This window comes from Oryctolagus cuniculus, chromosome 6, assembly GCF_051225735.1.
Source record: "Oryctolagus cuniculus isolate XC-2025 breed Fujian yellow rabbit chromosome 6, ASM5122573v1, whole genome shotgun sequence".
Lineage (NCBI taxonomy): Eukaryota > Metazoa > Chordata > Mammalia > Lagomorpha > Leporidae > Oryctolagus > Oryctolagus cuniculus.
In genome coordinates this window covers 31765742-31790493 of record NC_142872.1, presented here as the reverse complement: position 1 = coordinate 31790493, position 24752 = coordinate 31765742, and the positions used below count along the sequence as shown (strand labels likewise).

General features: G+C 46.3%; 1 protein-coding gene and 1 long non-coding RNA gene across 17 annotated transcripts in view; one reads left to right on the top strand and one right to left on the bottom strand.

Moving 5' to 3' along the window:
- The window catches only part of ARHGAP26 (Rho GTPase activating protein 26), a 448382-nt gene that overhangs the window by 174800 nt on the left and 248830 nt on the right, over positions 1–24752 (bottom strand). For all 16 annotated transcript variants that reach the window (XR_016236253.1, XR_016236252.1, XM_089336015.1 and 13 more), the window contains 2 exons: positions 14690–14755; positions 10617–10691 (listed from right to left, as the gene is read on the bottom strand). Coding sequence is in view for 14 of the 16 variants with exons in the window: in XM_089336015.1 (XP_089192141.1) it covers positions 10617–10691; positions 14690–14755 (141 nt within the window). In the remaining 2 variants the exon portion in view is untranslated. The remainder of the gene's footprint in view (positions 1–10616; positions 10692–14689; positions 14756–24752) is intronic.
- Positions 16113–23199, top strand: LOC138850173 (uncharacterized). The gene is made up of 2 exons (XR_011389782.2): positions 16113–19013; positions 19578–23199. It is a non-coding gene; the product is annotated as an uncharacterized LOC138850173 (long non-coding RNA).

Sequence of the window (24752 nt, the reverse complement as noted above, 5' to 3'; positions counted from 1 at the left end):
TGTCTTATTGAGTTACAACAGTCTTAAAAATATACATTCTGGATAAAAAGTATTTATCACACACATATCTTGCAAATATTTTCTCCTGAACTGTTGCTTGTCTTTTTATAAATATTATCTTTTTTTATTTTTTTATTTTTTTTAATTTAATTTTATTTTTTTTTAACAGGCAGAGTGGACAGTGAGAGAGAGAGACAGAGAGAAAGGTCTTCCTTTTGCCGTTGGTTCACCCTCCAATGGCCGCCGCGGCTGGCGCGCTGCGGCCAGCGCACCGCGCTGATCCGATGGCAGGAGCCAGGAGCCAGGTGCTTTTCCTGGTCTCCCATGGGGTGCAGGGCCCAAGCACCCGGGCCATCCTCCACTGCACTCCCTGGCCACAGCAGAGAGCTGGCCTGGAAGAGGGGCAACCGGGACAGAATCCGGCGCCCCAACAGGGACTAGAACCCGGTGTGCTGGCGCCACTAGGCGGAGGATTAGCCTAGTGAGCCGCGGCGCCGGCCGATAAATATTATCAAGAGCAGGATTTAATTTGAATTAATTTCCATTTATCAGATTTTTCTTTTATAGTCCTGCTTTTTATGTTCTAAGAAATCTTTTCTCAACCAAAGTCACAAAGGTTTTTTTTAATAAGTTTTATATCATATTTATTTTTTAAAAATTTATTTATTTGAAAGCTACAGTTCAGGAGAGGGAGGGAGGAGGGAGAGTGATCTTCCATCCTCTGGTTCACTCTCCAAATGGTCACAATAGCTGGGGTGGGGCCAGCCCAAAGTCAGAAGCCAAAAGCTCCATCCACATCTCCCACATGGGTGGCTGGGGACCAAGGACTTGGGGCCATCTTCTTTTGCTTTCCAGGGTATATTATTGGGGGGCTGGATTGGAAGAGGAGCAGTTGGGACTCAAACTGGTACCTAAATGGCATTGCAGTTGGCAGCTTAACCCACTGCACCAAAATGCTGGCCCCAGCTCTCATGTTTAGAAGTGTGATTCATTTCAAGTCAATTTTATAGATAGAATAAGGTAAGGATTCACTTCTGTCCATTCACATATGGATATCCAATTGTTCTAGTACCATTTGTTAGAAAGAGTGTCCTTCTCCAGTAAATTACCTTGACAGGTGTGTCAAAGATCAAGTGGCCATGTATGTGTGAGCCCTATTTCTGGGCTCTCATATTTGTTCCACTGATCTATATGTCTGTCTGTCTGTCTATCTATCTACCTATATCTATCTAGTCTCTATTCTATCTATCTATCTATCCTCTCTGAAATCTCGAGCCCTTTACATTCTCCATCTCCATTACATCTTTCAGAAGAAGCATACAGAATACTATTCTCTACATACATGTCTTCATTTATCTTCCATGTAATTTCTTCAAGAGTAGAAATATTCACAAATTCAATAAGAAAAATTGTTTACCTAATTATCCTCTTTTCTAATTTCACTTACACACACACACAGCTCCCATCTGTTGGTTCACTCCCCAAATACTTAGAGCCGGCACATAATCCAAGTCTCCTATGTGGGTGGCAGAAGCCCAATTACTTGAGCTATTACCACTGATTCCCAGGGTCTACATGACCTGGAAGAGGCAACAAGGAGCCAGAGCTGGTTACCAACCCAAGCACTCCAATATGGGTTCCCTATCAAACCTAATTATTTTCTGACTTTGAAATCACACATCTTAAAAACCTTAGTCACTTCCCATTTGCAGTGAGGAAGCACACAACATTTCTGTACTACACTTCTGTTTTGAGATCCCAAAGCTCTGAGTGTTTCAAGTTCCTACCTTAGGAGTGCCTGCATGGAGCACCTAACAAGCAAAGATGATGGTGGTGGTGGTGGTGGCGGTGGCAACAGGGGACAGTGGTGGTGATGTAGTGGCGGTGGCAGGAGCAGGGAGAAAGGTAACTTTCCTTCTGTGGGACCTTGGGCTGTGGTTAGCAGCCAGCTCCCGAGCTTTCGGAAAGCTCAATCCTTCATCCAGTCTATTCCCTCCAAGTCAGGCCACCGTCTATTCTCCTCCACTGAGGGTCATGTGAGAAGCTGCCTCTTGGCTGCCTTGCTTCTGTTTGGCTGTGGCCTCCTAGGTCTGGGGTGGTTTCTACTCGTGGCCATGTGAGCCTTTAGCTCTCAGATGGCATCATGAAAAAAGGCAATTATTACGTTTGGATTCCTTTAGAAATAACGTCTTGACTGCTCTGATGTATGGTGCTCTAGGAAAAAGTGTAGAAAATGAGGAATACAGAAAAACAGAATGCAGATATGCATGGTCCCAGGGCCCCCACAGCCCCATCCAACACACACGATGTCCTGGAGCAGCTGGAGCTGTCCGAGATGACAACGTGGCCAATAACATTAGACTGGGGAACGTGAGCAGGGTCGCGTCACCTCATGTCAAGGCAAGTGTTTATAGAAGGGGAAACATCCTGGAATGGCAAGGGAAGAACCACAGCACGCTTCAGGTTGACGGGGATGAACTCCACTTCTCCCAGCACCACGACCAGCAGAGATCAGTTCAGCTCTGGGGTCCACACCAACTCATGGACCTGAGAAGGCCAGAAAGCTGGCGGAATCACATACAGAAGCCTTCCATTTCCACGTACTGGGACACCGCTCGATGGGCTGCAGGAAAGCAGCAGCACAGGGAGAATCTACCCCGGTGAACCTCACAGCGAAGCCTCAGAAACTTCTGTGTGCTCCAGCTGGATTTAAAGTAAGATAGAAAAGCCTGCACAACAAATGTTGGCACGTAATACAGGGGCTGAGGCACTCAGGAAAACACACGCAAAGCTTCTGCTCGATAATGTAAACAAAATCCAGAAAGATCTGAATGCTGTGAACTCAGACATCAAAGTAAAACAAGACACAGGTTGAAATAAATGATACAGGGGAGGGCTGAAAGGTAAAAATGGACACAGTTAAATAAAGTTAGTACAAAGACACTAAAAACTCAATTCTAAAATTAAAGTTTGCATGGCAAACAGCAACAGTAAACGACAACCAACCCAACATTAAGGTAAATCGATGATGTGGATTTAGGGAATGGTTTCAGAATGTTTGCTAGAATGCAAAGAATCAGAAGAAAAAGAGGCATTAGAAAGGTAAAAAAGAAAAATAAAGCTTTTTTAAGCTGAGAATTATAGAATAACAAATAGAAAAAAATTTGCTTTCCTTAAAGAAAAAATGTCTAACAACTCTTTCAACAGATCTGTGTAAAAGAATGATTACATGATGACTTTTAAAAGTAGTGGGCAGGGAAAAGATTTTTCATTATGTGGTTACTGGCTGATTGTACTCATATAAGCATTTGGGGAAAGGGAGAGGGTACATTTCACATAAACACACTGCAGCCGGGGCAGGCGTTGGGTGTAGTGCTGAAATGCTGCTTGAGGGAGCCTGGGTTGGAGTCCCGGCAGCACTCCTGATTCCAGCTTCCTGTTCATGCGCACCCTGGGAGACAGCAGCGACGACTCAAGTACTTCGGTCCTCGCCGCCCAGATTCAGATAAAGTTTCAGGCTCCTAGTTGTGACCCAGCCCAGCCCAGGCTATTTCAGCCATTTGGGAAATTAAGTAGTAGGTAGGAGATCACTTGTCTGTCTGGTTCTCTGCCTCTCTGCCTTTCAAATAAACAAATAAACATTTTAAAATACACACACACACACACATTCCAGATATATTTTAACGAAAGCAGAACATTTGTATTCATGGAACAGAAGGTCTTTTAAAGTATAATCCAATTACATCTTAGATGGAAAAAAAAGAGATTGACAGATTGGACTTCATAAAAATGTGAAACATTCATTAGACAAAACAAAAGTGAAAGTACCATAAATAAAGTTCATGACAAACAATAAGCTGGAAGAAAGATACTTCTGACATAGCTTCCAAAGCTAACAGGGTTGTTTTTTGTTTGTTTGTTTGTTTTTGTTTGTTTGTTTTTTTAAGATTTATTTATTTACTTGAAAGTTAGAGTTACAGAGAGAGGAGAGGCAGAGAGAGAGAGAGATCTTCCATCTGCTGGTTCACTCCCCAATTAGCCACAATGGCTGGAGTTGGGCCAATCCGAAGCCAGGAGCTTCTTCCAGTCTCCCACATGCATGCAGGTGCCCAAGCACTTGGGTCATCTTCCACTGCTTTCCCAGGCCATAGCAGAGCTGGATCAGAAGTGGAGCAGCTGGGACGCGAACTGGCGCCCATATGGGATGCCAGGACTACAAGTTGAGACTTTAACCCACTGCACCACAGCTCTGGCCTAACAGGTCTTGTAAGAAAAGATGAACATACCAACAAAAAACCTACTTCTAAAAGAAGTATAAATCAGCAACAAACTTGTGAAAAACATCTAATGTTACCCAAAATTACAGAAATGCAAAGCTCTATAGAAAGGAGATACATTTTTATAATGTCTATAATTCACATGCAAAAAAGTAATACAGAGCAAGGCAAGGAAGGAGGAGTGCAGGCTACTCTGCTCGGGCTCTGCTGACAGCACATCAAGGAACCTCCATTAACGGCTTTGTTTTTTGTTTTGTTTTGTTTTTTGACAGGCAGAGTGAACAGTGAGAGAGAGACAGAGAGAAAGGTCTTCCTTTACTGTTGGTTCACCCTCCAATGGCCACTGCGGCCCGTGCACCGCGCTGATCCGAAGCCAGGAGCCAGGTGCTTCTCCTGGTCTTCCATGGGGGTGCAGGGCCCAAGGACCTGGGCCATCCTCCACTGCACTCCCGGGCCACAGCAGAGAGCTGGACAGGAAAAGGAGCGCCCAGGACAGAATCCGGCGCCCCGACCAGGACCAGAACCCGGTGTGCCGGCACCACAGGCGGAGGATTAGCCTAGTGAGCTGCGGTGCCGGCCCATTAACGGCTTTGAAAACATGCACATCTCGACACAGAAGCGTAACACCTTAAAGTAAAACCTAAGGAAACAATGAGAACACTTAACTCCTGATGGTTACCACGGAGAGGCTCATAAGCCCACCACATCTCTTCATTTCACCTTCCCATCATGACTGAGGCAGGGATGAGAGGAGGAGACAACAGACTAGACAGGTTGAAGGCATCGGGCCAAGGCAACCTGGCTAGCTCCAAAATGCGTGTTCTTCACATCTGCCAAGCTGCCCGAGACATCTACCTGAGTGCTCTCCAGAACTATGAAGAATCCAATCACCACACATATCCAAACACAGGTGCTTGATTATCCATTATCCAAAATATTAAAAATGTGATATGATAAAATGGTCAATATAAAATGGCCAATAAAGATGATCTCTGGTTTGTGGGATTTTTACTTTTTTCTTTTTAGTTTTCATTTTTCTCTAAATATATAAGATTACCACCTATAACTTTTCAACAGAAAAAAGTACTTATTTAAGATATATACAAGAGGGGCCAGTGCTGTGGTGTTAAGGGGTAAAGCTGCCACCTGCAGTGCTGGCATCTCATCTGGGTGCCAGTTCGAGTCCTGGCTGCTCCACTTCCGATCTAGCTCTCTGCTATGGCCTGAGAAAGCAATGGAAGATGGCCCAGATGCTTGGGCCCCTGCACCCATGTGGGAGACCCAGGAGAAGCTCCAGGCTCCTGGCTTCGGATCGGCACAGCTCTGGCCATTGCAACCATCTGGGGAGTGAACCAGCAGATGGAAGACCTTTCTCTGCCTCTGCCTCTCTGTAACTCTGCCTTTCAAATAAATAAAATAAATCTTAAAAAACAAAACAAAAATATAAAATATATATGAGAAATGGATGGTCTATGTTTGTCTTCCTCTGCCTTTCAACTAAAATGAAGTATTTTTAAAGTTTATATAAAATAATATATAAAGAGACAAGAAGACAAACAGACCTGCACTGAAAAAGCATATAGCTGACATACACATACAAACACATGCATGCAAACACACACACACATGTTTAATGTGGAAAGTTCTGTCTTCATTCAACACTAAGGAGCCAGGGCAACAGAGGGCCCAGGCCACACACAGAAGATATTCTACTTTTAAGAACCTGCAGGTTTTCCTGGGTCCTTTTCACTCTCCAAAGATACCTTTGTTGCTGGGAGAAAGACATCAAGTGTAGCCCTTGGTATAATACCAGCACAAAGCTGGCAGGGAATTTTAGCAAGGTTTCTTAAGGAAGAAGTCATTTTCAAAGCACTAGCTCTCATGCTCCTCTTCCAGTCTACAGTCCCCCAATGGATCAAGTCCTAAAAATAATCTCCAAGTGATCAAAGGAAGTCTCTGGTTTTACTTAACTCTAAGCTATGCTTTCAATAATCAAAACATACTATCCCATTTTTGGGAGCCTTGGACAAATAAGCCAAATCCTACATGATGCATGGCACAAAACAGGCAGCCAACAAACATAGAATAAGAGAACGGTGAGTGAAAGGTCCACAGTCAGCCCGGCCACCCCAGGGAACCTTCTGGAATCAGATGCCATAAATGCTTTGCCCTCTTGGCTAGCTCAGACATGACGACCACCAAGAGCGGATGAAGATGAAACAACGTCCACTGGAGGGAAGGCAGACAGAGCTCCCCCCCCCTCGGGTCTGCAGCCCCAGCCTAACGGGGGTTTCTCAACTGCTGCCTTCACTGTTGAACTTAACTGGCAGGGTTGAGTCGCCAGTACCATTCTGAACTTGGAGTTAGATTTCCGCTGTGGACATCTCAGCTCTGGTTGAATCACAGTTTGGATTCTAGTCTATCGGCAACGTCCTCCTGGCCGAGGCGGCTGGCCTTGTGACTTACCGCTCTGAGTTACTACATTTTCCTAACACATCTCAGATGTTCATGATTATTTTGTCTTTGCTTAGGAAAACTGAGGCAGACAATACGGCAACTATGTTGGTTTGAGAGCCACTGAGTGCAGTGATAAAAGCAAGATCATTTCAGAGCCACTTTTTTGTTCAGCACAAACGAGCTAAGGCAGTTCTTTTTTAGATTGGCAAAGCAACCTAACATGTCAGATTTCTGTTCATCAGTGTCACCTTACATAATAATCTGTCATCTCTGAAATCTCTCTGCCCCTTCTGCTCCCCCACATCCAGGTGGTTACAAAGTCCTGCACCTCCCTCTCTACAGTCATTCTGGAGCCTGGCCTTTCTTCATCCTGATCTTGGAGCAGTTGGGTTCAGCCCTTCACAGGGAATGCCATGCCTCATCTGTTGTAACTGTCTTCTTCCTCAGTGTCTTTGGTGATCAAAACCACGCTCCACCCTGCTGCCGGGTCAATCTCCTAAAGCCAGGATCCGATCTCAGTATACCCGCGTTGAATAGACTTCTTCGTTTCACCCACCGGCAGGAGAGCACTCCTCCATGATTCTATTAATAACCTGGCTCAGACCATGGGGTTCCATGGACTAACCCCAGCTCCACTCCGCCCCTTTGCATCCAGTAACCCCCAACCCTAGAGACAAGCCTGGGATCCAGGCCAGCTGGATCCATGTGCTGCCGAACATGTGACCAGCTGAGACTGAGAAATGAATCATGTGAGTGGCCCCATGCTGGCCCATCGAAGTCATCCCTGGGATCTTCTGCCAAAGCTCTCAAGAAAGGCACTCTCTCTTCAGCGATCACAGGCGCTAAGAGCTGCTGAGGCTGGATCTATCTGGGACACTCCCGTCACGAATAAAGCCACTACTGAGATCAGGAGAGGTTACGGACAACGATGAGCTCAAGGGAAGGGTCAGGAACAGCTCAAACCAATGTAAAGAAGTCACCACAGCCCCACACCTGCCACGCTTCTGCCACCTTGGATTTACCAGTCAGGGGAGCAAAGAAATCCATTTTTTTCTCCTCCAAACAATTCTGCATGCATTTCTGTGTGTAAAAAACACACGAAACACATGAAATTCCAGTACTTAAAACTTTTTAACAGCTTACTTCCTGTAGAAAAAAAACTCCCAAAACTTCTTCAATATAATCCTCAGGTTTTGTTTTTTGTTTTTGTTTGTTTATTTATTTATTTATTTGACAGAAAGAGACAGTGAGAGAGAGAAAGATCTTCCTTCCATTGGTTCACCCCCAAAATGGTCACTATGGCCAGCACTGCACTGATCCGAAGCCAGGAGCCAGGTGCTTCTCCTGGTCTCCCACGTGGGTGCAGGGCCCAAGGACCTGGGCCATCCTCCTCTGCCTTCCCGGACCACAGCAGAGAGCTGGACTGGAAGAGGGGCAACCGGGACAGAACTGGTGCCCCAACCAGGACTAGAACCTGGAGTACCGGTGACGCAGGCGGAGGATTAGCCTAGTGAGCCGTGGCGCCGGCCCTCAGGTTCTTAACAAAAGAGACCACCTTAACTTTTCAGCTGTAACTCTCCTGTCTCAGACCCAAGTGGTTTTTCTAATGTTAAAATAATGATGATCACACGGGGCCTGCACTGTGGAGTAGAGGGCAAAGCCACCACCTGCAATGCCGGCATCCCATATGGGCACTGCTTCTTGTCCCAGCTGCTCCACTTCCAATCCAGCTCTCTGCTATGGCCTGAGAAAGCAGAAAATGGCCCAAGTCCTTGGGCCCCTGCGCCCACATGGGAGACCTGAGGAAGTTCCTGGCTCCAGGCCTCAGATTGACCCAGCTCTGGCCATTGCAGCCATCTGGAGAGTGAACCAGCGCATCGCAGACCTCACTTTCTCTCTCTGCCTCTCTGTAACTCTGCCTTTCAAATAAATATTTTTAAAAATAATAATAATTATCACAGGCTGAATGCCCTCTGCTAGATGCACCAGAGACCTTATTCAGTCCTGGATGCCCCTGTGATGAGACTTTCTGGGTCTGAATTACTCTCCCACTGTCTCCATCACTGCGCAGTCTTCCAGACGCAGCTCAGACTGAATGATCAAATGCTAATATTGCATTTTACATTACAGGCACACAGATCTGGCCTTAATAGAATTTCGTGGAAAAGAACTGGCTCTTTCTAAAGTTTAGTCTCTAATACCCAATCATCTGTTCCAGAGAGCAGACATTCGACAGATGCTTGCAGCTCTGGTCAGAAACGAAAGACTGAAGCTGGATACCTGTCAGAATTTTTCAAAAATTCACCAGATCACCATAAGTCCCGGCAATTACACTCTGGGCATTTATCCCAGAGGAACAATTTATGCTCACACAGAAACCCAGGTACAAACATTGTGCACTGTAGCAGCTTTATCTGGAATAGCCCCAGATGGGAAACACTGAGACGTCCTTCCAAGGATGAAGGGTGGTCCACACTGTGGTATGTCCATCCAGTGGAATACTTACCCAGCGACTGCAAAGGACAACTTACTGATACATGCAAACCTTGAACACTGACTATAAAAGAAAGTCAATCCCCAAAGGTTACATACTTTATGACTCTGCTTCTATAACAAACTTCAAATAACAAGACTACAGAAATGAAGAACAATTACTGGTTGCTATTAGGAATGGGGTGTAAGGTGGGGGGCAAGGCAGATGAGTGTAGCCATACCAGGGCATCACAAGGGCTCTCTGTGCCCTGACTACACCGGTGTCAATCTCCTGGCTGGGATGCTGATGTTAGCCACTGCAAAGTACACAGGATCCCTGTGTATTATTGTCTGGAATCGCATGTGGACCTCTACAATTATCTCAAAATAAAAAAGTTCAATTTTCAAACAAATCTGAATCGAACAATGGATACTCAGCACTAGAGCACCACACAGATGATCATCGTTTCAAACAATAGGTTTTGCTCCAACGAGGTGAGTAGCTCTCAAAAAAATGGTCTTAAAGAAAGCGATTTTGGGGAACACGAGATTTCTTCATATCCACTGGGATGGCAAAGGAAATGACAAGAGAATTGTCCCAGCCCAGAGCACTGAGCTGCCGCTCCAAGCGATCACGCATCCTTACAAGGGCACGGCCTGGGTTTCCATGGGGATGACTAACAGCCACCAATCTGTGAAATCTGATCCGTCTGCCATTTGGATCCATGTGACTCACTGAGGCTGGCTGCACTCATATCTAAAAATACCAGAAATCTGCAGCCTAAGCAAAATTGGCTCCTGGGCTCCTGGGTTTCCGATCTGAATACCGCCCATTGGGAGATAGTGGTTTTATGTTTGTATCAGCCAGTGGCAAGGGAGGTTCTCAAGTCACAGAGACTAGGTTGAAACCTAGAAGCAAAGAGGATCCTCAGACCGATCTGCTTGTATACATTTTTATCTGGGAGTTATATGACACCTTCTCAGGAAAGGCAACGTGAGCTGTGAAGGCCTCTGTAAGCTAGAATAATACCCTTCCTTGGGCACTGGGTGTGTCCTACTAAATACCTGTCCCAAAAGAGGACAGAGGGAGTCATGAGCCACTAAAGACAGAGCAGGGTGTGGCAGTCACAGGAGCGACCACGTGCCACTTGAACTGGCAGTGGCCGAGGCTCCAAAAACGGAGGGTGTGGTGCGTTGGGCCTGGCATTTTTTATTTTGTCCAATCCCACTTGGAACCTTTTCCAGTAATGCCTGCAGTCGTGACAATGACAAAGAGGAGGGCTGCTTTCTGGGTGTCGGCTCTCGGATAGCCCGATTCCTTGCCGGAGGCCATCCCAACTCACAGACGGGGTGGCTTGTCCAAGCAGGTGCCCCCAGGGGCCTGGCTGTCCGAGCCGCTGCTGCACTCACCCATCAGGACACTAAGCAACTTCTGCACTCTGGAGTTGACCCCCACGATTCGGTAGAGCCCTTGCTCATTGATCCCTGAGAAGAGAAACAGCGAGGATTCAGTTAGAGGCACGGCAGAAGACGAGTCGGGCAACCCAGCCAAACGCGCCTTTTTCCCTGTTTCAGTTGCTGTTCCTTCTAAAAGCTGCTCTAATTAAAGTCCCCTGTCACTCAGCTCAGCCCGGAGCAAAGGAGTGGGATTTGGTGCAGCTGTCTGGGATTTCACGGGTGTGCTGCACACTGCAGCCCTCGCGTTAGCTCAGTCATCGGAGGGAGAGAAACTTTCCTCTTCTCTTGCCAAGGGCGGCATCTGAGGACTTTTGGGAGATGTGAAACAAACTTTCAAGCATGTCACACTTAGCCAAAGTTTTAACTTAAAAAGCCAAAAACGGCATGATGAACACATCAGACAACAGAAGGGACAAACACTTCACAACTTATTTTTACACAAAGGATGACCACATTGAGGTGGAAGACAGGTTTAGCTGTAAGGAACGGTAGTGGAGCCAGAGAAATTAGAATATCCATTCCCTGGTAAAATAAATACATTTTATAGAGGCAAGAGAAGACGACCATCAGCAGGCCAGGGAACTGTGCGACAGGCCCAGAAGAGGTTTGCTTTCAAACACTGAATAAAGAACCAACAACGAATCCGCTGCAGTACTTCTGTTCACTCGAAGGCACGAATTAGGTCACCACTGTGCCACTGACAAAAGAGGGCCATGGAAACCAAGTGATTTGGAAGGATTTTTCTCCTGTTAGCTCCAGGCCCATCCTATCTGACGCCTCTCAAGTAACAGGTCTCCTACATCCTGTCTTACTCCCTGATAACCACTTTCCAATGAACAAAGCGAATTCTTCATGTGTAAAAGAGTTCGCATCGCCTCTTAAAACCTTCCAATGGTGTCCTGCTGCATTTAGACCACACCAAAACTCCTAATGGTAGCCCACACAGCCTGTACCAGGGTGGGAGGCTGCAGGCCCCACAGGCTACCTAAGACCCACATAATCATCTGGTCTGGCCCTGCCAAGGCAACTGCAGGTGGCACTTAACTTCCAACAATCTATAGCAGGCTAATTTTCAGATGGATAATTTTTGTATTTTTATAAATATCCAAATGGCCCCTGGCAGAAAATGGGTTCCCCACTCTGGCCTGCACTAGGGAGCACAGTCCCACTCGAACCCCATCATCCACCACCTGCACACTGGGCTCACACCAGGCTCACAGGCCCCCCACTGTTGGCCCTACCTGACCACTCTTCTCGCTGGTCTTTTCATCATGCAGGTCTTAGCTCAAATGCATCCTCTCCCATCTAACCCATTCTACAACCAGCGCCAATCTGTAGCAGTCAACAATACCTGAAGTTGTCTGTCTCATCTGGTTCTTCATTTGTCTTTCTCCCCACAACTAGAATGCAAGTGTGAGGACTGCAATTGTTCATGTTTATGTACCGAGCCATAGGTGATCATAATGCACATGACACTGAACAAAACACTGGGATATCTTCTTCCAAGGCCACTCTAAAATACTTGGGGGCCAAAACACATTTTTCTGGCAGAAATTCAAGAAAAAGCTGACTCTGCCCCTGTCTTCAACCACAGCTATAGTGAAGTGGAATTAATGACCAGGGGGAAATGGTCTGGAATGGATGGATTTTATAACTGAAAAAAACGCCTACATCATATTCATCACCCTGCATGGCTATGAACTTGGAGCCCTCAGCCAAAAGCTAAGGGATGGGTCCCAACTTACTCTGTGGCAAAGCTCTGATTCAGTCATGTGTCAAGGGCTGCAAAGGTTCAAAGAGCCTCTACTCCCTTTATCCTGTGTTTTCCTGAGACGTGACCAATCCCTGCTCCACTGGAACCCACTGATGAATCCCATAGCGCACAGGATGCTTGCTCACCCAGGCACCGCAGTGGAGCAATGTGCCCATCCTTCCATTATCTAGGCTGAAACAGTATCTACCTCACACTTGGTGCTCAATGCAACCGTCCTTAGAAGTGACAACACAGCACTTGCGTCTCTGTTTTTGGAGGATGGAGGGAACAAGAAGGCAGGGGCTAGGAGATCCTCTTCTGTTTGTCACATACCTTTCTAGTCCTACTCAGAGCAAGTAGCCCTGCTGGGCTCCTGGTTCGCCTTTATCCCAGTCTCTGTCAACAGTTTAAAATTAGGAGGTTTCCCTCTTGGTTTCGGCTGCTGGGTATTGAAACAAACAGGTGGCCCACCTCTGCCAAGTACATGGCCTTCGTGGGAGGTAGGGGATGTTTGTTCTGGACCTACTTTTGGTTCTATTTTTATGCCTCCACCTTTGTTAACCATCTACCTGTCAAACTCCCTCGTTTCTTTTACAATGAAAAATAAAACTGCTCTTGAAAAATTATCTCAGGAGCATAAACTTCAAAAATATCTAGAGACTACCGTTATGAGAAATAGATAAATGAAAGGCAGACAGTAAAAATGAGCAGAGGGAGCCACTGAAACACAGTGACACCTGTGCCCAGGTGCTCCCCTCTGCCCACCGCTTCCACACGGGGTTCAGATACAGAACGACTGCTCTGCAACCCACATTTGTCATGCACCTAATAAAGAAAACGTCACATCCCAGAAAACCCATTTACACGGCAATTTCAGTGACTCCTAGTTTTTTACTGCAGGAGTGCACCACTGTTGATTGAACCCATTTCTGAGACACTTGGCCAGTTTCTGATTTTACACCTTAATGACACCATTGTGTAAACGCCCTCCTGACTCCATCTGCCTTATATAAGGATATACATATCCTGCCTTCATTCTTCAACCTGCAGCCACTTCAGCTCCTGTACTTAATATTCTCTGGATATATTTTATGTTTTTTTGCAAGTTGCCTTAATTCTTTGCTTGAAGGGAGGTACATGCTTTGCAGAAATAAAAAGATATCTTAGAAAACTATTCTCTACATAAAAACAATGACTTTGGAAAGAAGAACTTCAACAGGATACAGAGGAGTTGAGGCTCGTGAGACTGGCTGGTGTCTTTTTTCCTCTCTCTCTCTCCTCGATGTTTTATGTCCTTTATAAAGAAGTTTATGTTTCCCAACTGGTAAGTTATGGAGCCTGCCTCAGAAGACAGAATTCTTTTAAGGAGATACAAAGTCTGGTGGGTAGAGAGGCTGTAGAATAAGATTCACATCTCTGGCACGGGTGCAAGCCCAATCCAGCGGAAAGACAGTCGCTAGCTTGCCACAGGGGTACGGGAAACCAGCACAGTCAAGCTCCAAACCACCAACACGGAGCCTGGCAGAGCCCCTGAGGGGAGGGTGAGGACCAGGGGCCCCCACCAGCTTTGCTGACCTCAACGTCCGGCTCCCACAGATTCGAATGCTTCTTGCTACCTGGATGGCCCCCTAGGGACAGCTCCCCAGAGTTAGAGCTCTCAACCAGGGCTTGTGCAGTTCCCAGACGTCCACTGATGAGGAGTCAGAGGGGCTATGAACCCAATCAGAAAAACAATCCCATCCCTATTCTTCCTAATCTATAACTGACATGAAGCATTTCCTTCCCGTGTGAACGTGGAGGACAAATGCCAGCAGTGTTGGCTGTACCTGCAGCTTGGGCAGAAATCATATTTTCCTATAACATTACAGCTGTCACAGATCTTGAACTACCACTACTTCCAAAGTAGACCCGTTATCAGACCTGCCACCCTAACTTGCTGAAGAGTCAGCACACACATGTACTAGCTGTATCACAAAGATGTTGTTGAATCTTCTGATGAATGAATTTCAGTGACTGGTTTCTGCAATCCTATGAATTTCACATGCAAACATCTAACACGTTCGTCTGATTGGTCAGAAAAGGGGATGGCACATCATCGCTTGAGAACCGCTGCTCTAGACCAGCCTGACCCGGGGCTGCACGCCAACAAAGGCCCTCGTCACCCGGGGAGTTAGTGAGTCACTTAAACTCAGAAGTGGCAGGTAGCAGTTCTGACGCCTCACCAGGTGTGTGACCTCCCATGAGAACAATGCCATCTGTTGCGCCACGTTACCTCTGGTTTCCACAGCATGGATGCACTTCCTGATGATGCTGAAGCCAATGCTGTCCAACTGCGCAGCTGAAAGAGCAAGAGAAGGGCGGTCAAGTTGCTAGCCGTGCAATCGACCTCAGGATCGGGCTTATCCCACCCAGGGGGAATCAATCGCATGGCATAGCCACGGATCCTCCTAATTTTCCCCACTAAGCAGAGGACACTAGTAATGGCTGGCATTGGTCAAGAGCTTACCTTAAATGCCAGTCACAGTTCTAAGGACTTTGCATCTATTATCTCATTTTTATATTCTTTGATTCTCCTAATAACCTCTAGTTACAGTAATCAACAAGGTTATCACCAACTGATAGCTGAAGAAATGGCAGCACAGTGTCAGGCATCTTTAAATTCTTTGCTTGCAACAGGAGCTGTCAGTGTAACTGCTGGCCCACAAAAAGCACCAACCAAGCACTCTGGATGTTGGGCAAGTGCTTCATATCATTTAATCCCGACAAGTCCCCCAGGCTGGGGTTCTCAGTGGCCCCTTAGCACAGATGAAGGAACATGCACAGCCAAGCGAAATACCCTGGAACGGAACTGATGAGCTAACAATACAGGGAGACCTGCTCCAGAGCCTGTACCAGCACAGCTAAAGTGCAACTCTACTCAGGTAACCCAAAACACGGGAAAAAGGAGCAAGGGAAAAACAGACAAATGACCCAGAAGACAATTCAGGTAGCTGAGAATGAGGAGCTCTGTGGGGAAGCGCCGCTAACGCCGCAGGGCCAGCCCTCTGTGTGAGTAACTAGCAGGTGCGGAGCTCCCCACCGCTCCACTACCCGCTCCCTCACTCAGCAGATAAATGATATGCATCCGCACAGCACCAGGTTCTCACCAAGCAACGAGGCCAGACACCCAGTCACACTCATCCCACTCATTCTCATTTCCCCAGGAAATCTTTAAGAATGAGTTCCCCTTTGACTTCCTTAGGATATTTAGGACAGACAGTGCACACCTTAATGGGCAGAGTGGAGAATGATGTGCGGCAAGTAGGAGGCAAGTATTTATAAATGATTTGCTATCATCCCAGAGTAAGAAATACACTTGCTATTGATGGGAACTGAGCAAAACCCAAGTTCATCCTGGATCTCATCCAGATAGATAATTTCTCTAATTCTTAACAGAAATGAGCTTAGATCCAATGACAATTAAAAAGAAATTTTAATTACTGAGAATATCCACAATCAAAATAAAATGAATGTCATTTTCCCAAAACCTCTCTTCCCAAAGTGAAACAGATCCTGTGCTTTCACGCATACCTCCTGCTTGGTGGTGCTTACTATAAACACACTCGGACTCCAGGATAGGAAGTCGAGCACCAGAAAAGAATCAGTAAACCTCTGTTTTCCTCCATGGAGATTACCTGCTATGCAAACCATTTTTATTTTCTTGCTTTTTCCAATACGAACCAAGTGTTTACAAATTTTGAGATAGCTCAGGCTTTCTGAGCTATCTGAAGCTGCAAGCCAAATCAAAATAATTCTTCCAATGAAACTCAACTAACTCACACAGTAGATATTTCTCAAATCTAATAGTGACTTGTAATATGCAGGCCACATGCCTGCTCAAATTCAGGGGAAGCTTGTTTTTTAAAGTAACAATTTTATTGAGAGGTAATTCACACACTTTTATAAAGTTCACTCATTTTAAGTGTAAAATTTAGTGGATCCTGACACATGTATAGAAATATGCATCGATCGCCATGCTGTAATTGCAGAAAGTCCTGCTCTCTGCCCCACCAAAGTAAAACCCATGCACAGTAGCAGGTACTCTCCAGTTTTTCTTTCCCCCAGCCCTGGCCACCACCACTCTTCGTTCCTTCTCCATGGATTTGTATGTCCTGGATATCCCACATAAATGGAATCATACGTGTCATTTTATGTCCAGCTTCTTTCTCCTAATGTAATGTTTTCAAGGTTCCTCATGTGGTAGCACAGTTCTTTGCTCCTTTTTATGGTACAGTCACCTTCCACTGCTGAGATATGCTACGTTGCGCTCATCCATTCAGCAGGTGACGGACATACGGGCTGCTTCCATTTTTTGGCTATTATGAAAAGGGCTATCAAGAACATCTGTGTCCAAGTCTTTGTGCAGACACATGTTTACACTTCTCTTGAGTAAGTATCACCGTATCTTAGGAAGAATGGAATTCCCGGGTCACTGGATGACTCCATGATTCCCTTTTTGAGGAACTATCAAACTTTTCCAAAGCAGCTGCACCATCTTACATTCTCGCCAGCAGCACAGGAGAGTTCCAGTATTTTTACATCCTTGCCAACATGTGCTATTGTCTTTTCTATTATAACCATCCTAGTGGGTGTCAAGTGGTATCTCATTTTGGTTTTGATTTGCATTTCCCTAATGACTAATGATGCTGGGCATCTTTTCATGCGTAGGGGAGATTTTCATTCCTTTATGCAGTCGTCAGAAAACAGAGCTTACTGGAAAGTATTTGTCAAGTGGGAAATTACTTTTTGCGCTAAGGAAGTTTCCAAAATTTTAACTGTGACTCCTTAGTCAGTCGAAGCATTTTTGTTCTTCCTTTGCAGGGTCAAAGGCAGTTTTTTTCACAGGGATGACAAAGTTTGCCAAAGAAGAACCACCACTGTGCACAGTGCTCCCAGAGCTGCTGAGGGTGCCTCTGACCCTGGAAGCTGCACACATGGGTCTGTAAACATGGAGAACTTCTTTTCTGGATAAAGCCAGTGGATAGCGACAACAGTTTTGAACCTAGCAAATTGAAAGTGATGGTCCCAGTGGCAGAAAACACACACGTCAAGTCATCCAGCCCAACTAAAGGAAGAAATCATGACAGAGTTGGACACAACCCCACAGAAGCACATCAGCAGGTGAACATTTTACTGGCACTGCAGGAAGTGGAATCCTTTCCTGGATAACTAATCTCTAAAGAAAAAGAATAAAATGGGATCTTCCAAATCTACAAAAATAGCAATAAGAATTCCATCAACTTAGATTAATTATGATTTCACCTTTTTTTTGGGAAAATGGCAAAGCAAACTTCTATATTCAATGTCTGAATAAATATTCCTTTTGTTTCCTCAATGCTAAAGGTTCTGCAATTTGAGATATGCAATCCCCTTTTCGTAAAATGTCTTACACAGACGTCAAAGACAAAGACCTCACACACTGCACATGTAATTTTGTCTTTATCACTATATCTCAGGTGCTGGAGTTCAAATGTATGTAGCATTTACAAACTGGAAAGTCAAACATTCAGAGTTTAAGAGAACTCTGTTAACCTCCAATGGATTCAAGCTGCATGCTGATGTAATTATTTACTGTTCTACATACAAATAAAAGCATTTTAAGAAATGGAATCCACATCAATTTCCTCAACAAGGAACACATGAAATGTATTTTAGCAACCAACGCCTAAATCTCCAAACCAGAACTAAGTTCTATTTTGTGTACTGCCAGTCACCTCTCCTCCTGCCCCACCCCCACCACTGCCTGGCAGGTCCCCATCTCTCACTGTCACTTCTCCCCCACCGCCACCACACAGTTTGACTTCTATTCTCATCAACTCGAGCTTCCTGCTGACATCATGACTGAGTTACTAATAATTAACAACTGCTTTACTATTTAACATGGACCGAGTACCACTACCGTGGTGGGGACGACAGTGAGCCCTGAGCCAGATGTTAGTCCTGATCTCTCCTACTGGGTACATAATCTTGGTTAATTGAGATCTCCAGTCCGAGAGGAGAACTCCCACTAAAGGGTTTAGATCACCATCCGCACCAGCAGAGCCTGCTAATGACAGAAAGTCTCAGTGGCCTGCCAGATGGAAGCGGCTGTCCTTAATCCCCTCGAGCAGGTGATTCAGCTCTTTCACTGAGCCAAGGCTCAGAAAAGGTCAGGGATTTATTTGCAATTTCTGTATCCTTATAATCTCCAGGAATAATCTCTCATTAAATATCTACTAGGCCTGCATTATTCCCTTAATTTGACTTGCGATGAGTTGTTGCAGGACCAGCGGCTCCCAGGCCCAACATCCACTCCCTTACGGTGGCGGCGTGGACAGCGTTCTCTTCCACCTCCAGCCGCAAGCTCCGTGCTGATGAGGCTGACACCGTGTGACCCCAGCAAATGCCTTACAATGAACGCTGGCAGAGCCTGCACCGAAGGCCCAGGCAGACCTCCCAAGTCAGAACAGTGCCACTCCGACACGGAAGCCTTCTCTCTTTTGAGAAAGGAAAAGGCTAAGGCTGCACAAGTCCTGTTTGCTCAAAGTTTCTGGGGAGAACATGAGAACTCAGGAGAGGTGAGTGTAAGCTCAGTCACCTGTGAGTCTGAGGGGGTGTGTGTAGGGGTGGGGGCACTGACTGTTTCACTACCAAGGGTCTCAAAGAGCAACATACTGTAAGGTACGAATTATCATTTGTCTACAGAAGGGTGGTGGGTGGCCAGGGAAGACATGCATTGGGCAGCATAATTGTCAGAACCACCAGAAAGTCACTGCCTTGCTCCGGAGCTGCTGGCGCTGAGATCCCTTAGCCGGGCCCTTCCCACCTTTGAGACATCGTTTGTGCGAGGTGGCAAGGAGCAAGAGCTCTGACAGCACCCCGAGCGTCACCTGGCGCTGGCTCCCTTCTTCATCCATCCGCACCCCCACCCTATCCAAGTGATCATCAAATCCCTCGGTTTCACCTGCTAATGTCTCTCGGTGTTTCTGAGCTCTCACTCTCATCACCACCCCTGTCCTGGGCCTGGCACCACTTGTTGTCAGGATGACCGCAGGGCCCTCTGAACCGGCTTCCTCACTCCGTGTCCTGCACACTGTGGCCCCCATGACCATGTCACCTCCCTGCTTGCCTTCTCTCTACAGCACACCCTGCTGCTCTCGTGAGGAAAAGCCGAATCCCGAACACGACCCAAAAAACAGCCTGTCCCCTCCCGTCCAGCTTTCAGCACCAATCACATGTGACCTGTCTATCACAGTGTGTTCAATCGACCACACTTTCTCTCCAGCCTTTGCAAACAATGTGGATTTTCCCTGGAAGATCCTTGACCCAAGTTAACACAGATCTCCCTTCAAGTGTCATTTCCTCAAACAAGCCTCCCCCTCGTCTAGGTCAAGGCTTCCAGTACACACTTGGAGGCACAGCACCCTCAACCTCTTCCAGCATGGCTACAACTTGTGTGCTCGTGTGATCCTGTCAAAGACAGGAAACTAGAGCATGTGTTCATGAAGGCAAGGGGCCATGCACAGTCTACTATTCCACCCGCTACTGTATCTCCTTCACTGTCTGCTACAATGCTGCTCATGAAGTAGAGAACAAGGCGGGGGGGGGGGGGGGACGGACTGATTTTTCATTTTGGATGCATGGATAGGTAACCGGTAGAGAGAGTTTCTGAAGGGCACTGTGGAGTTGTCAGAATGACCTTTCAAATTCCAAACGACGTAAGCCCTGTGAAACTTGATGCGTTATTTAAGCTTCTGGTCTTCAGTGTTTTCATCTTCGGTGAGGACATAAAGGTTAAATAAAGATATGAATGACCTGATCTAACCACTTCCTTCCTGTGCCAATACAAAGAGGTATTACCACTCAGCAGTACAGCCCCAAGAATGAGCCTCAGAGAAAGGAAAAACGAAAGCTGTGCAAGCCAAGACTTGAAACAAAGGAGACAAACCATGTTTGGGTTTTCTTGAGACATTTTAAGAAGTCCATTATCATCCCTGAGCTGTACATGACGTGAATCCGGGGCTGAGGCTCTTCTAGGTCACACTCACTCGGCACCACACAGACAGGCAGCCCTGCGAGCCAAGACAGTCCCTGAAAGCAGGTGCATTCTCCCCGAAACTGGGTGCTGCCCAACAGACTTGACTCTTCAAGGCAAGAGCGCTTTTCTAAAACTGACTGGCCCGAGACTGCTCAACTCGAATCCTTAGTACCCAGAGTATCAAGAAATTCAGCAAGAAGGAGTCCCATGACCTATTCTGAATGGAAGAGATTTTCCCATACAATAGTCTGTGTGCAAGCTGAGATCCAGAACACACCCCACAGGTATCCCAGATGTGCACGCCAGGAGTTGTAACCAAAGCTTCAGGAGACAAACCCCTTTCCAAAGGAGAGTCAGTCTCAACATTGGACAGGGCTGCTGCTTTCCAAATGCTCATCTTCAACAGGTTTTTCCTAATCTGACCTTTGCCCTTCAGCAAACCTACTCAATTTCCTTTGATTAAAAAATATTTCATAAGTTTTTTAATGGGAGAAACGGAATTTGCTGGAAGTGCTGGATGTTTGTATAAAAACAAGAGAACAGAGAAGTAAAGGAAGCTACTATTCTTTAAAAAAAGAACAAAAACAACTTTTGAAAAGCAGAGACAGAAACAAGAAAGACAGGAAAAAATCAATCAGCTGGCTCACTCCTCAAATGCCCACAATGGCTGAGGTCAAGGCCAGAACCCTGGAACTCAACCCAAGTCTGCCATTTGGGTGGCAGGAAGTTAATTACTGGGCCATCACCACAACGTCCCAGGAAGCTGGAGCCAGGAACTGAGCTGGAATTCAAACCCAGGCACTCTGAAGAGTGACACAGGCATCTTAACCAGAGTCCTAATCATGAAGCCAAATGACCACTCCAACACGGATGATTCCAGGCAGTGTGTTGTTGCTGTGAACAGGCCAACAACTCCAGCGGCATAGTCTCACGACAGAACTGTACCCAATTTTCCAATGTGATTCGTTCCTTAGAGCCTGCTCTGCACTTCTTGTTCTGAATTTACTCAATTTCAGCGCCACTAAAAGCCATAAAGAAAAACATCCACACTGGGAACTGAATACAATAACCACTTGGGAAAAAAATAGACTTGCATTTCACGCACACACTCAGAGGAAGGACCCAGTGGCTCACAGCCTTTTTCCAAATCCCGCAAAGGCCCCAGGCTGCAGGGGCTCCCCAGACTGCAGTCCCTGGAAAACCATCCTCCTGGTGGCAGCTCTCAGAGGGTCCCAGCAGGACCAAGACAAACTGGAAAATCAGTTATCAATCAGCTCTCAACCTGGGGGTCAGCCTCAGCCAGTCTTCAATCCCAGATGAGCATCCCAGCATGCTCCACTGCCATCTGCGCCTTGCACTAGAGGAGCCTCTGCCCCTGGTTGCTATGCAGACAAGGGCAAACCAAGGTTAACAGTAACTGAAGTCACAGACAGAAGTGGGGTGGGAAAAGAGCAGCAGCTTCAAAGGCAGATGGGCCTGGATTAGCAACCAGTTCGTGCTACCTCTGGCTGGGGATGACTTCAGCCCCGCTGCTTTACCACTCCATCACTTACCTTCCTCATCTAGGTACTGTGGGTGTTGTGACAGCAACTGTGACTTATTTGGTATTCTATAAATGCCCTTCCGCAGTACCGTGTCCATTAGGCTGTGGTAGTAACATACAACATCCCATGAACCAAGTCAAACTTCCCAGTGGTAGTAACATACAACATCCCATGAACCAAGTCAAACTTCCCAGTTGGTGAAATATTTTTCAAACCCAAGTTCATGCGGTTCTTACGGTAATCCCATGGGGGGCAGATGCTACTGCTCTTCACACTAAGGACTTCGTGCTGTGTTTTCACACTAATGAGCATAATGAGGGCTAATACATTACAGTTTATACAATAAATGAGTCAGGTGGAACTGATTCAATTTCCCAGTATCTCTGCTAATTTTTCTGATGAAAAAAGCCAGGCTCGCGATGTTAAGTGGTAACAACACTGACATTAACAGGAGCCAACAGTTGCTGAGCACAGACCACAGTGCTCAGGGCGGTGCACTGACGCACACTGTCCTTATCGTCGTCCACAGCATCCCTGCTTTGCAGACGGAGAACCAAGGTGCAGTCAGGTTAAGGAACTTCTGCAGGATGACACTGCTGGTGAGGGGTGGAACCTGGATTCTGACTCAGTCTCACTCCAGGACTTGTCCTCTTCCACTCTCTACTGTCTGTGGCAGTCGGTGACAGTCACAGAGGGACGGGCTGGGGAATCCTGCCTTTCCTAGCCTGGTAGCAGACCTAAACTCCAGAGGACAAATGAAGCAAGGGAGTACTTATTGCAATGAACGCCCTGGGTCCTCTCCCAGAGATTATGTGTCTGTAGGTGTAAGAACTCCATTTTGGAAAACACTGTAGTAAACTCCAAGCAATTAAAACTATTATCACCAAAGGTACACAACCTTGATTCTCAACAGAGTCCATGCCAATATTCATACCCTATTCCCCCACATGATAACAGCAATTTACCAGTGTGATGTGTCCTAACATGCAATGTCGATTTGTGCCACTCTCGATGTATGATATGACTAACAATGGTTCCGAAGGAGAAATCTCTAACAGTGATATATGTATTTCCATGACTAGTAGAGATCGACAGATTTATCACACACAGCATGACAAGAGCACACTTCAAAAGATGCGTGGGAAATGGAATTAAAATAAAAGTTTATTTGGGTGCACAAGATTTCTTGAAATCCATGGTTAGTTCTAATGTAACATGTGTTTTCTTAAACTTTTTTTGAAGACTCCTCATATAATTCCTTTTTAAATAAATGGAAGTAAAAAAAGGACAAAGTGATTCAAAGAAAACAGTAAGTAAATAATAATAATAAAACTGGTCAGGTGTATGTAAACTGCCATGACAGTAACACACTAATGACACACTTCCCAGCCGATGTCCTCACGTATCCCGGACCAGAACTATATTCAACATGGCTTAAAGGATGAGACGGGTCCCACATTCTAACAGCAAGATGTCTGCCCCAAGCCATCCTTGATTACTTACTTTGTCTCCTACTCCTCTATCCAACTCACCCTATAACCAATCCATCAGCTAAATCCTGTCAGCAACAACTTTAAAAAGCACCCAGAATCCAAGCATTCCTCACCATGCCCATTGTCAAAACCTTGGTCCAAACCTACACCATCTTTTGCCTGGACTAATACAATAACTTCCCAATTATGCCTACTTCTCCCTCCTATCCTCCTACGGTTGATTTTCCACAGCAGTCAGAGTCATCTTAAAAAAAAAAAAAAAAAAAAAAAAAAGCATACACCAGAAGCTCATGTCATTCATGTGATTGCAACTCTCCAGTGACTTCACATGACACTAAGAACACGGTGTTAACTCCTGACCTCACGCGGTCTGGTCCTGGCCTACCTGCGCACTCTCCCCAGCCTCCTGCCGTCTGCTCACAACACCCCTTCCCGGGACTCCTGGAATGTGGGTCCCCCCATCGGTGCCATTCACCTGCCAGCTCTTGAGGTGCCTCCCTCCGCTCTCTGGGCAGGTGTCTCCTAAGATCTCAGCTCTTCAGGAATCTACCATAGCTGCCTTTCCCTTAGTCTTTACCAGCTGCTCCTGCTTCTTCAGTGTGCTTGTGTCTGCACCCACAATGGCACCTTTGTCCCCTTGCTTCCTATCTGTTGTCAGTTTCTTTCAACAGCAGGAGCCCCCCTGAGAGCAGTGGCTCCATCTGCTCTCTTCATTACTGCAGCGCAGTAAACACTTCCTTTTTTAAAGAAATTTCATGAAAGGTATACAAGTTCCATGTGTTTCATACATACAGATCGGGGAACATAGTGACACTTCCCACCTACCCTACCTCCCTCCCCACCACGCTCCAAACTTTCTTCCTCCTCCCTCTCCTATCGGTAAATAATTCTTAAGCGAGAGAACAAGCACAGCCCACATTTGCACCAGCGGAGACACCAGGAACCAAGAGGTAAAAAGTCCGCACGCTCCAGGAGCCTGGAGTGGTGGGCAGCCGGCTGAACATGAGGTACCTCCTGGAGCCCAGGTCTCCGCAGTGGCAACCAGGAGACCAACAGGACAGGGATCAGGCTCGTCCCCTGGCTGCCAGGCGAGACAGCGCTCGTCACAGTGCCCTTCCCTAGCCAGACAGGCTGGCACCCATGCACCTTTTCATGGTTTCTGTGGACACACAGTAAAGAAAGGGGAACAGGCAGCAGGTGAAGAGACAAAAATCTTTGCCTGGCTTGGAATAAATCCACCAG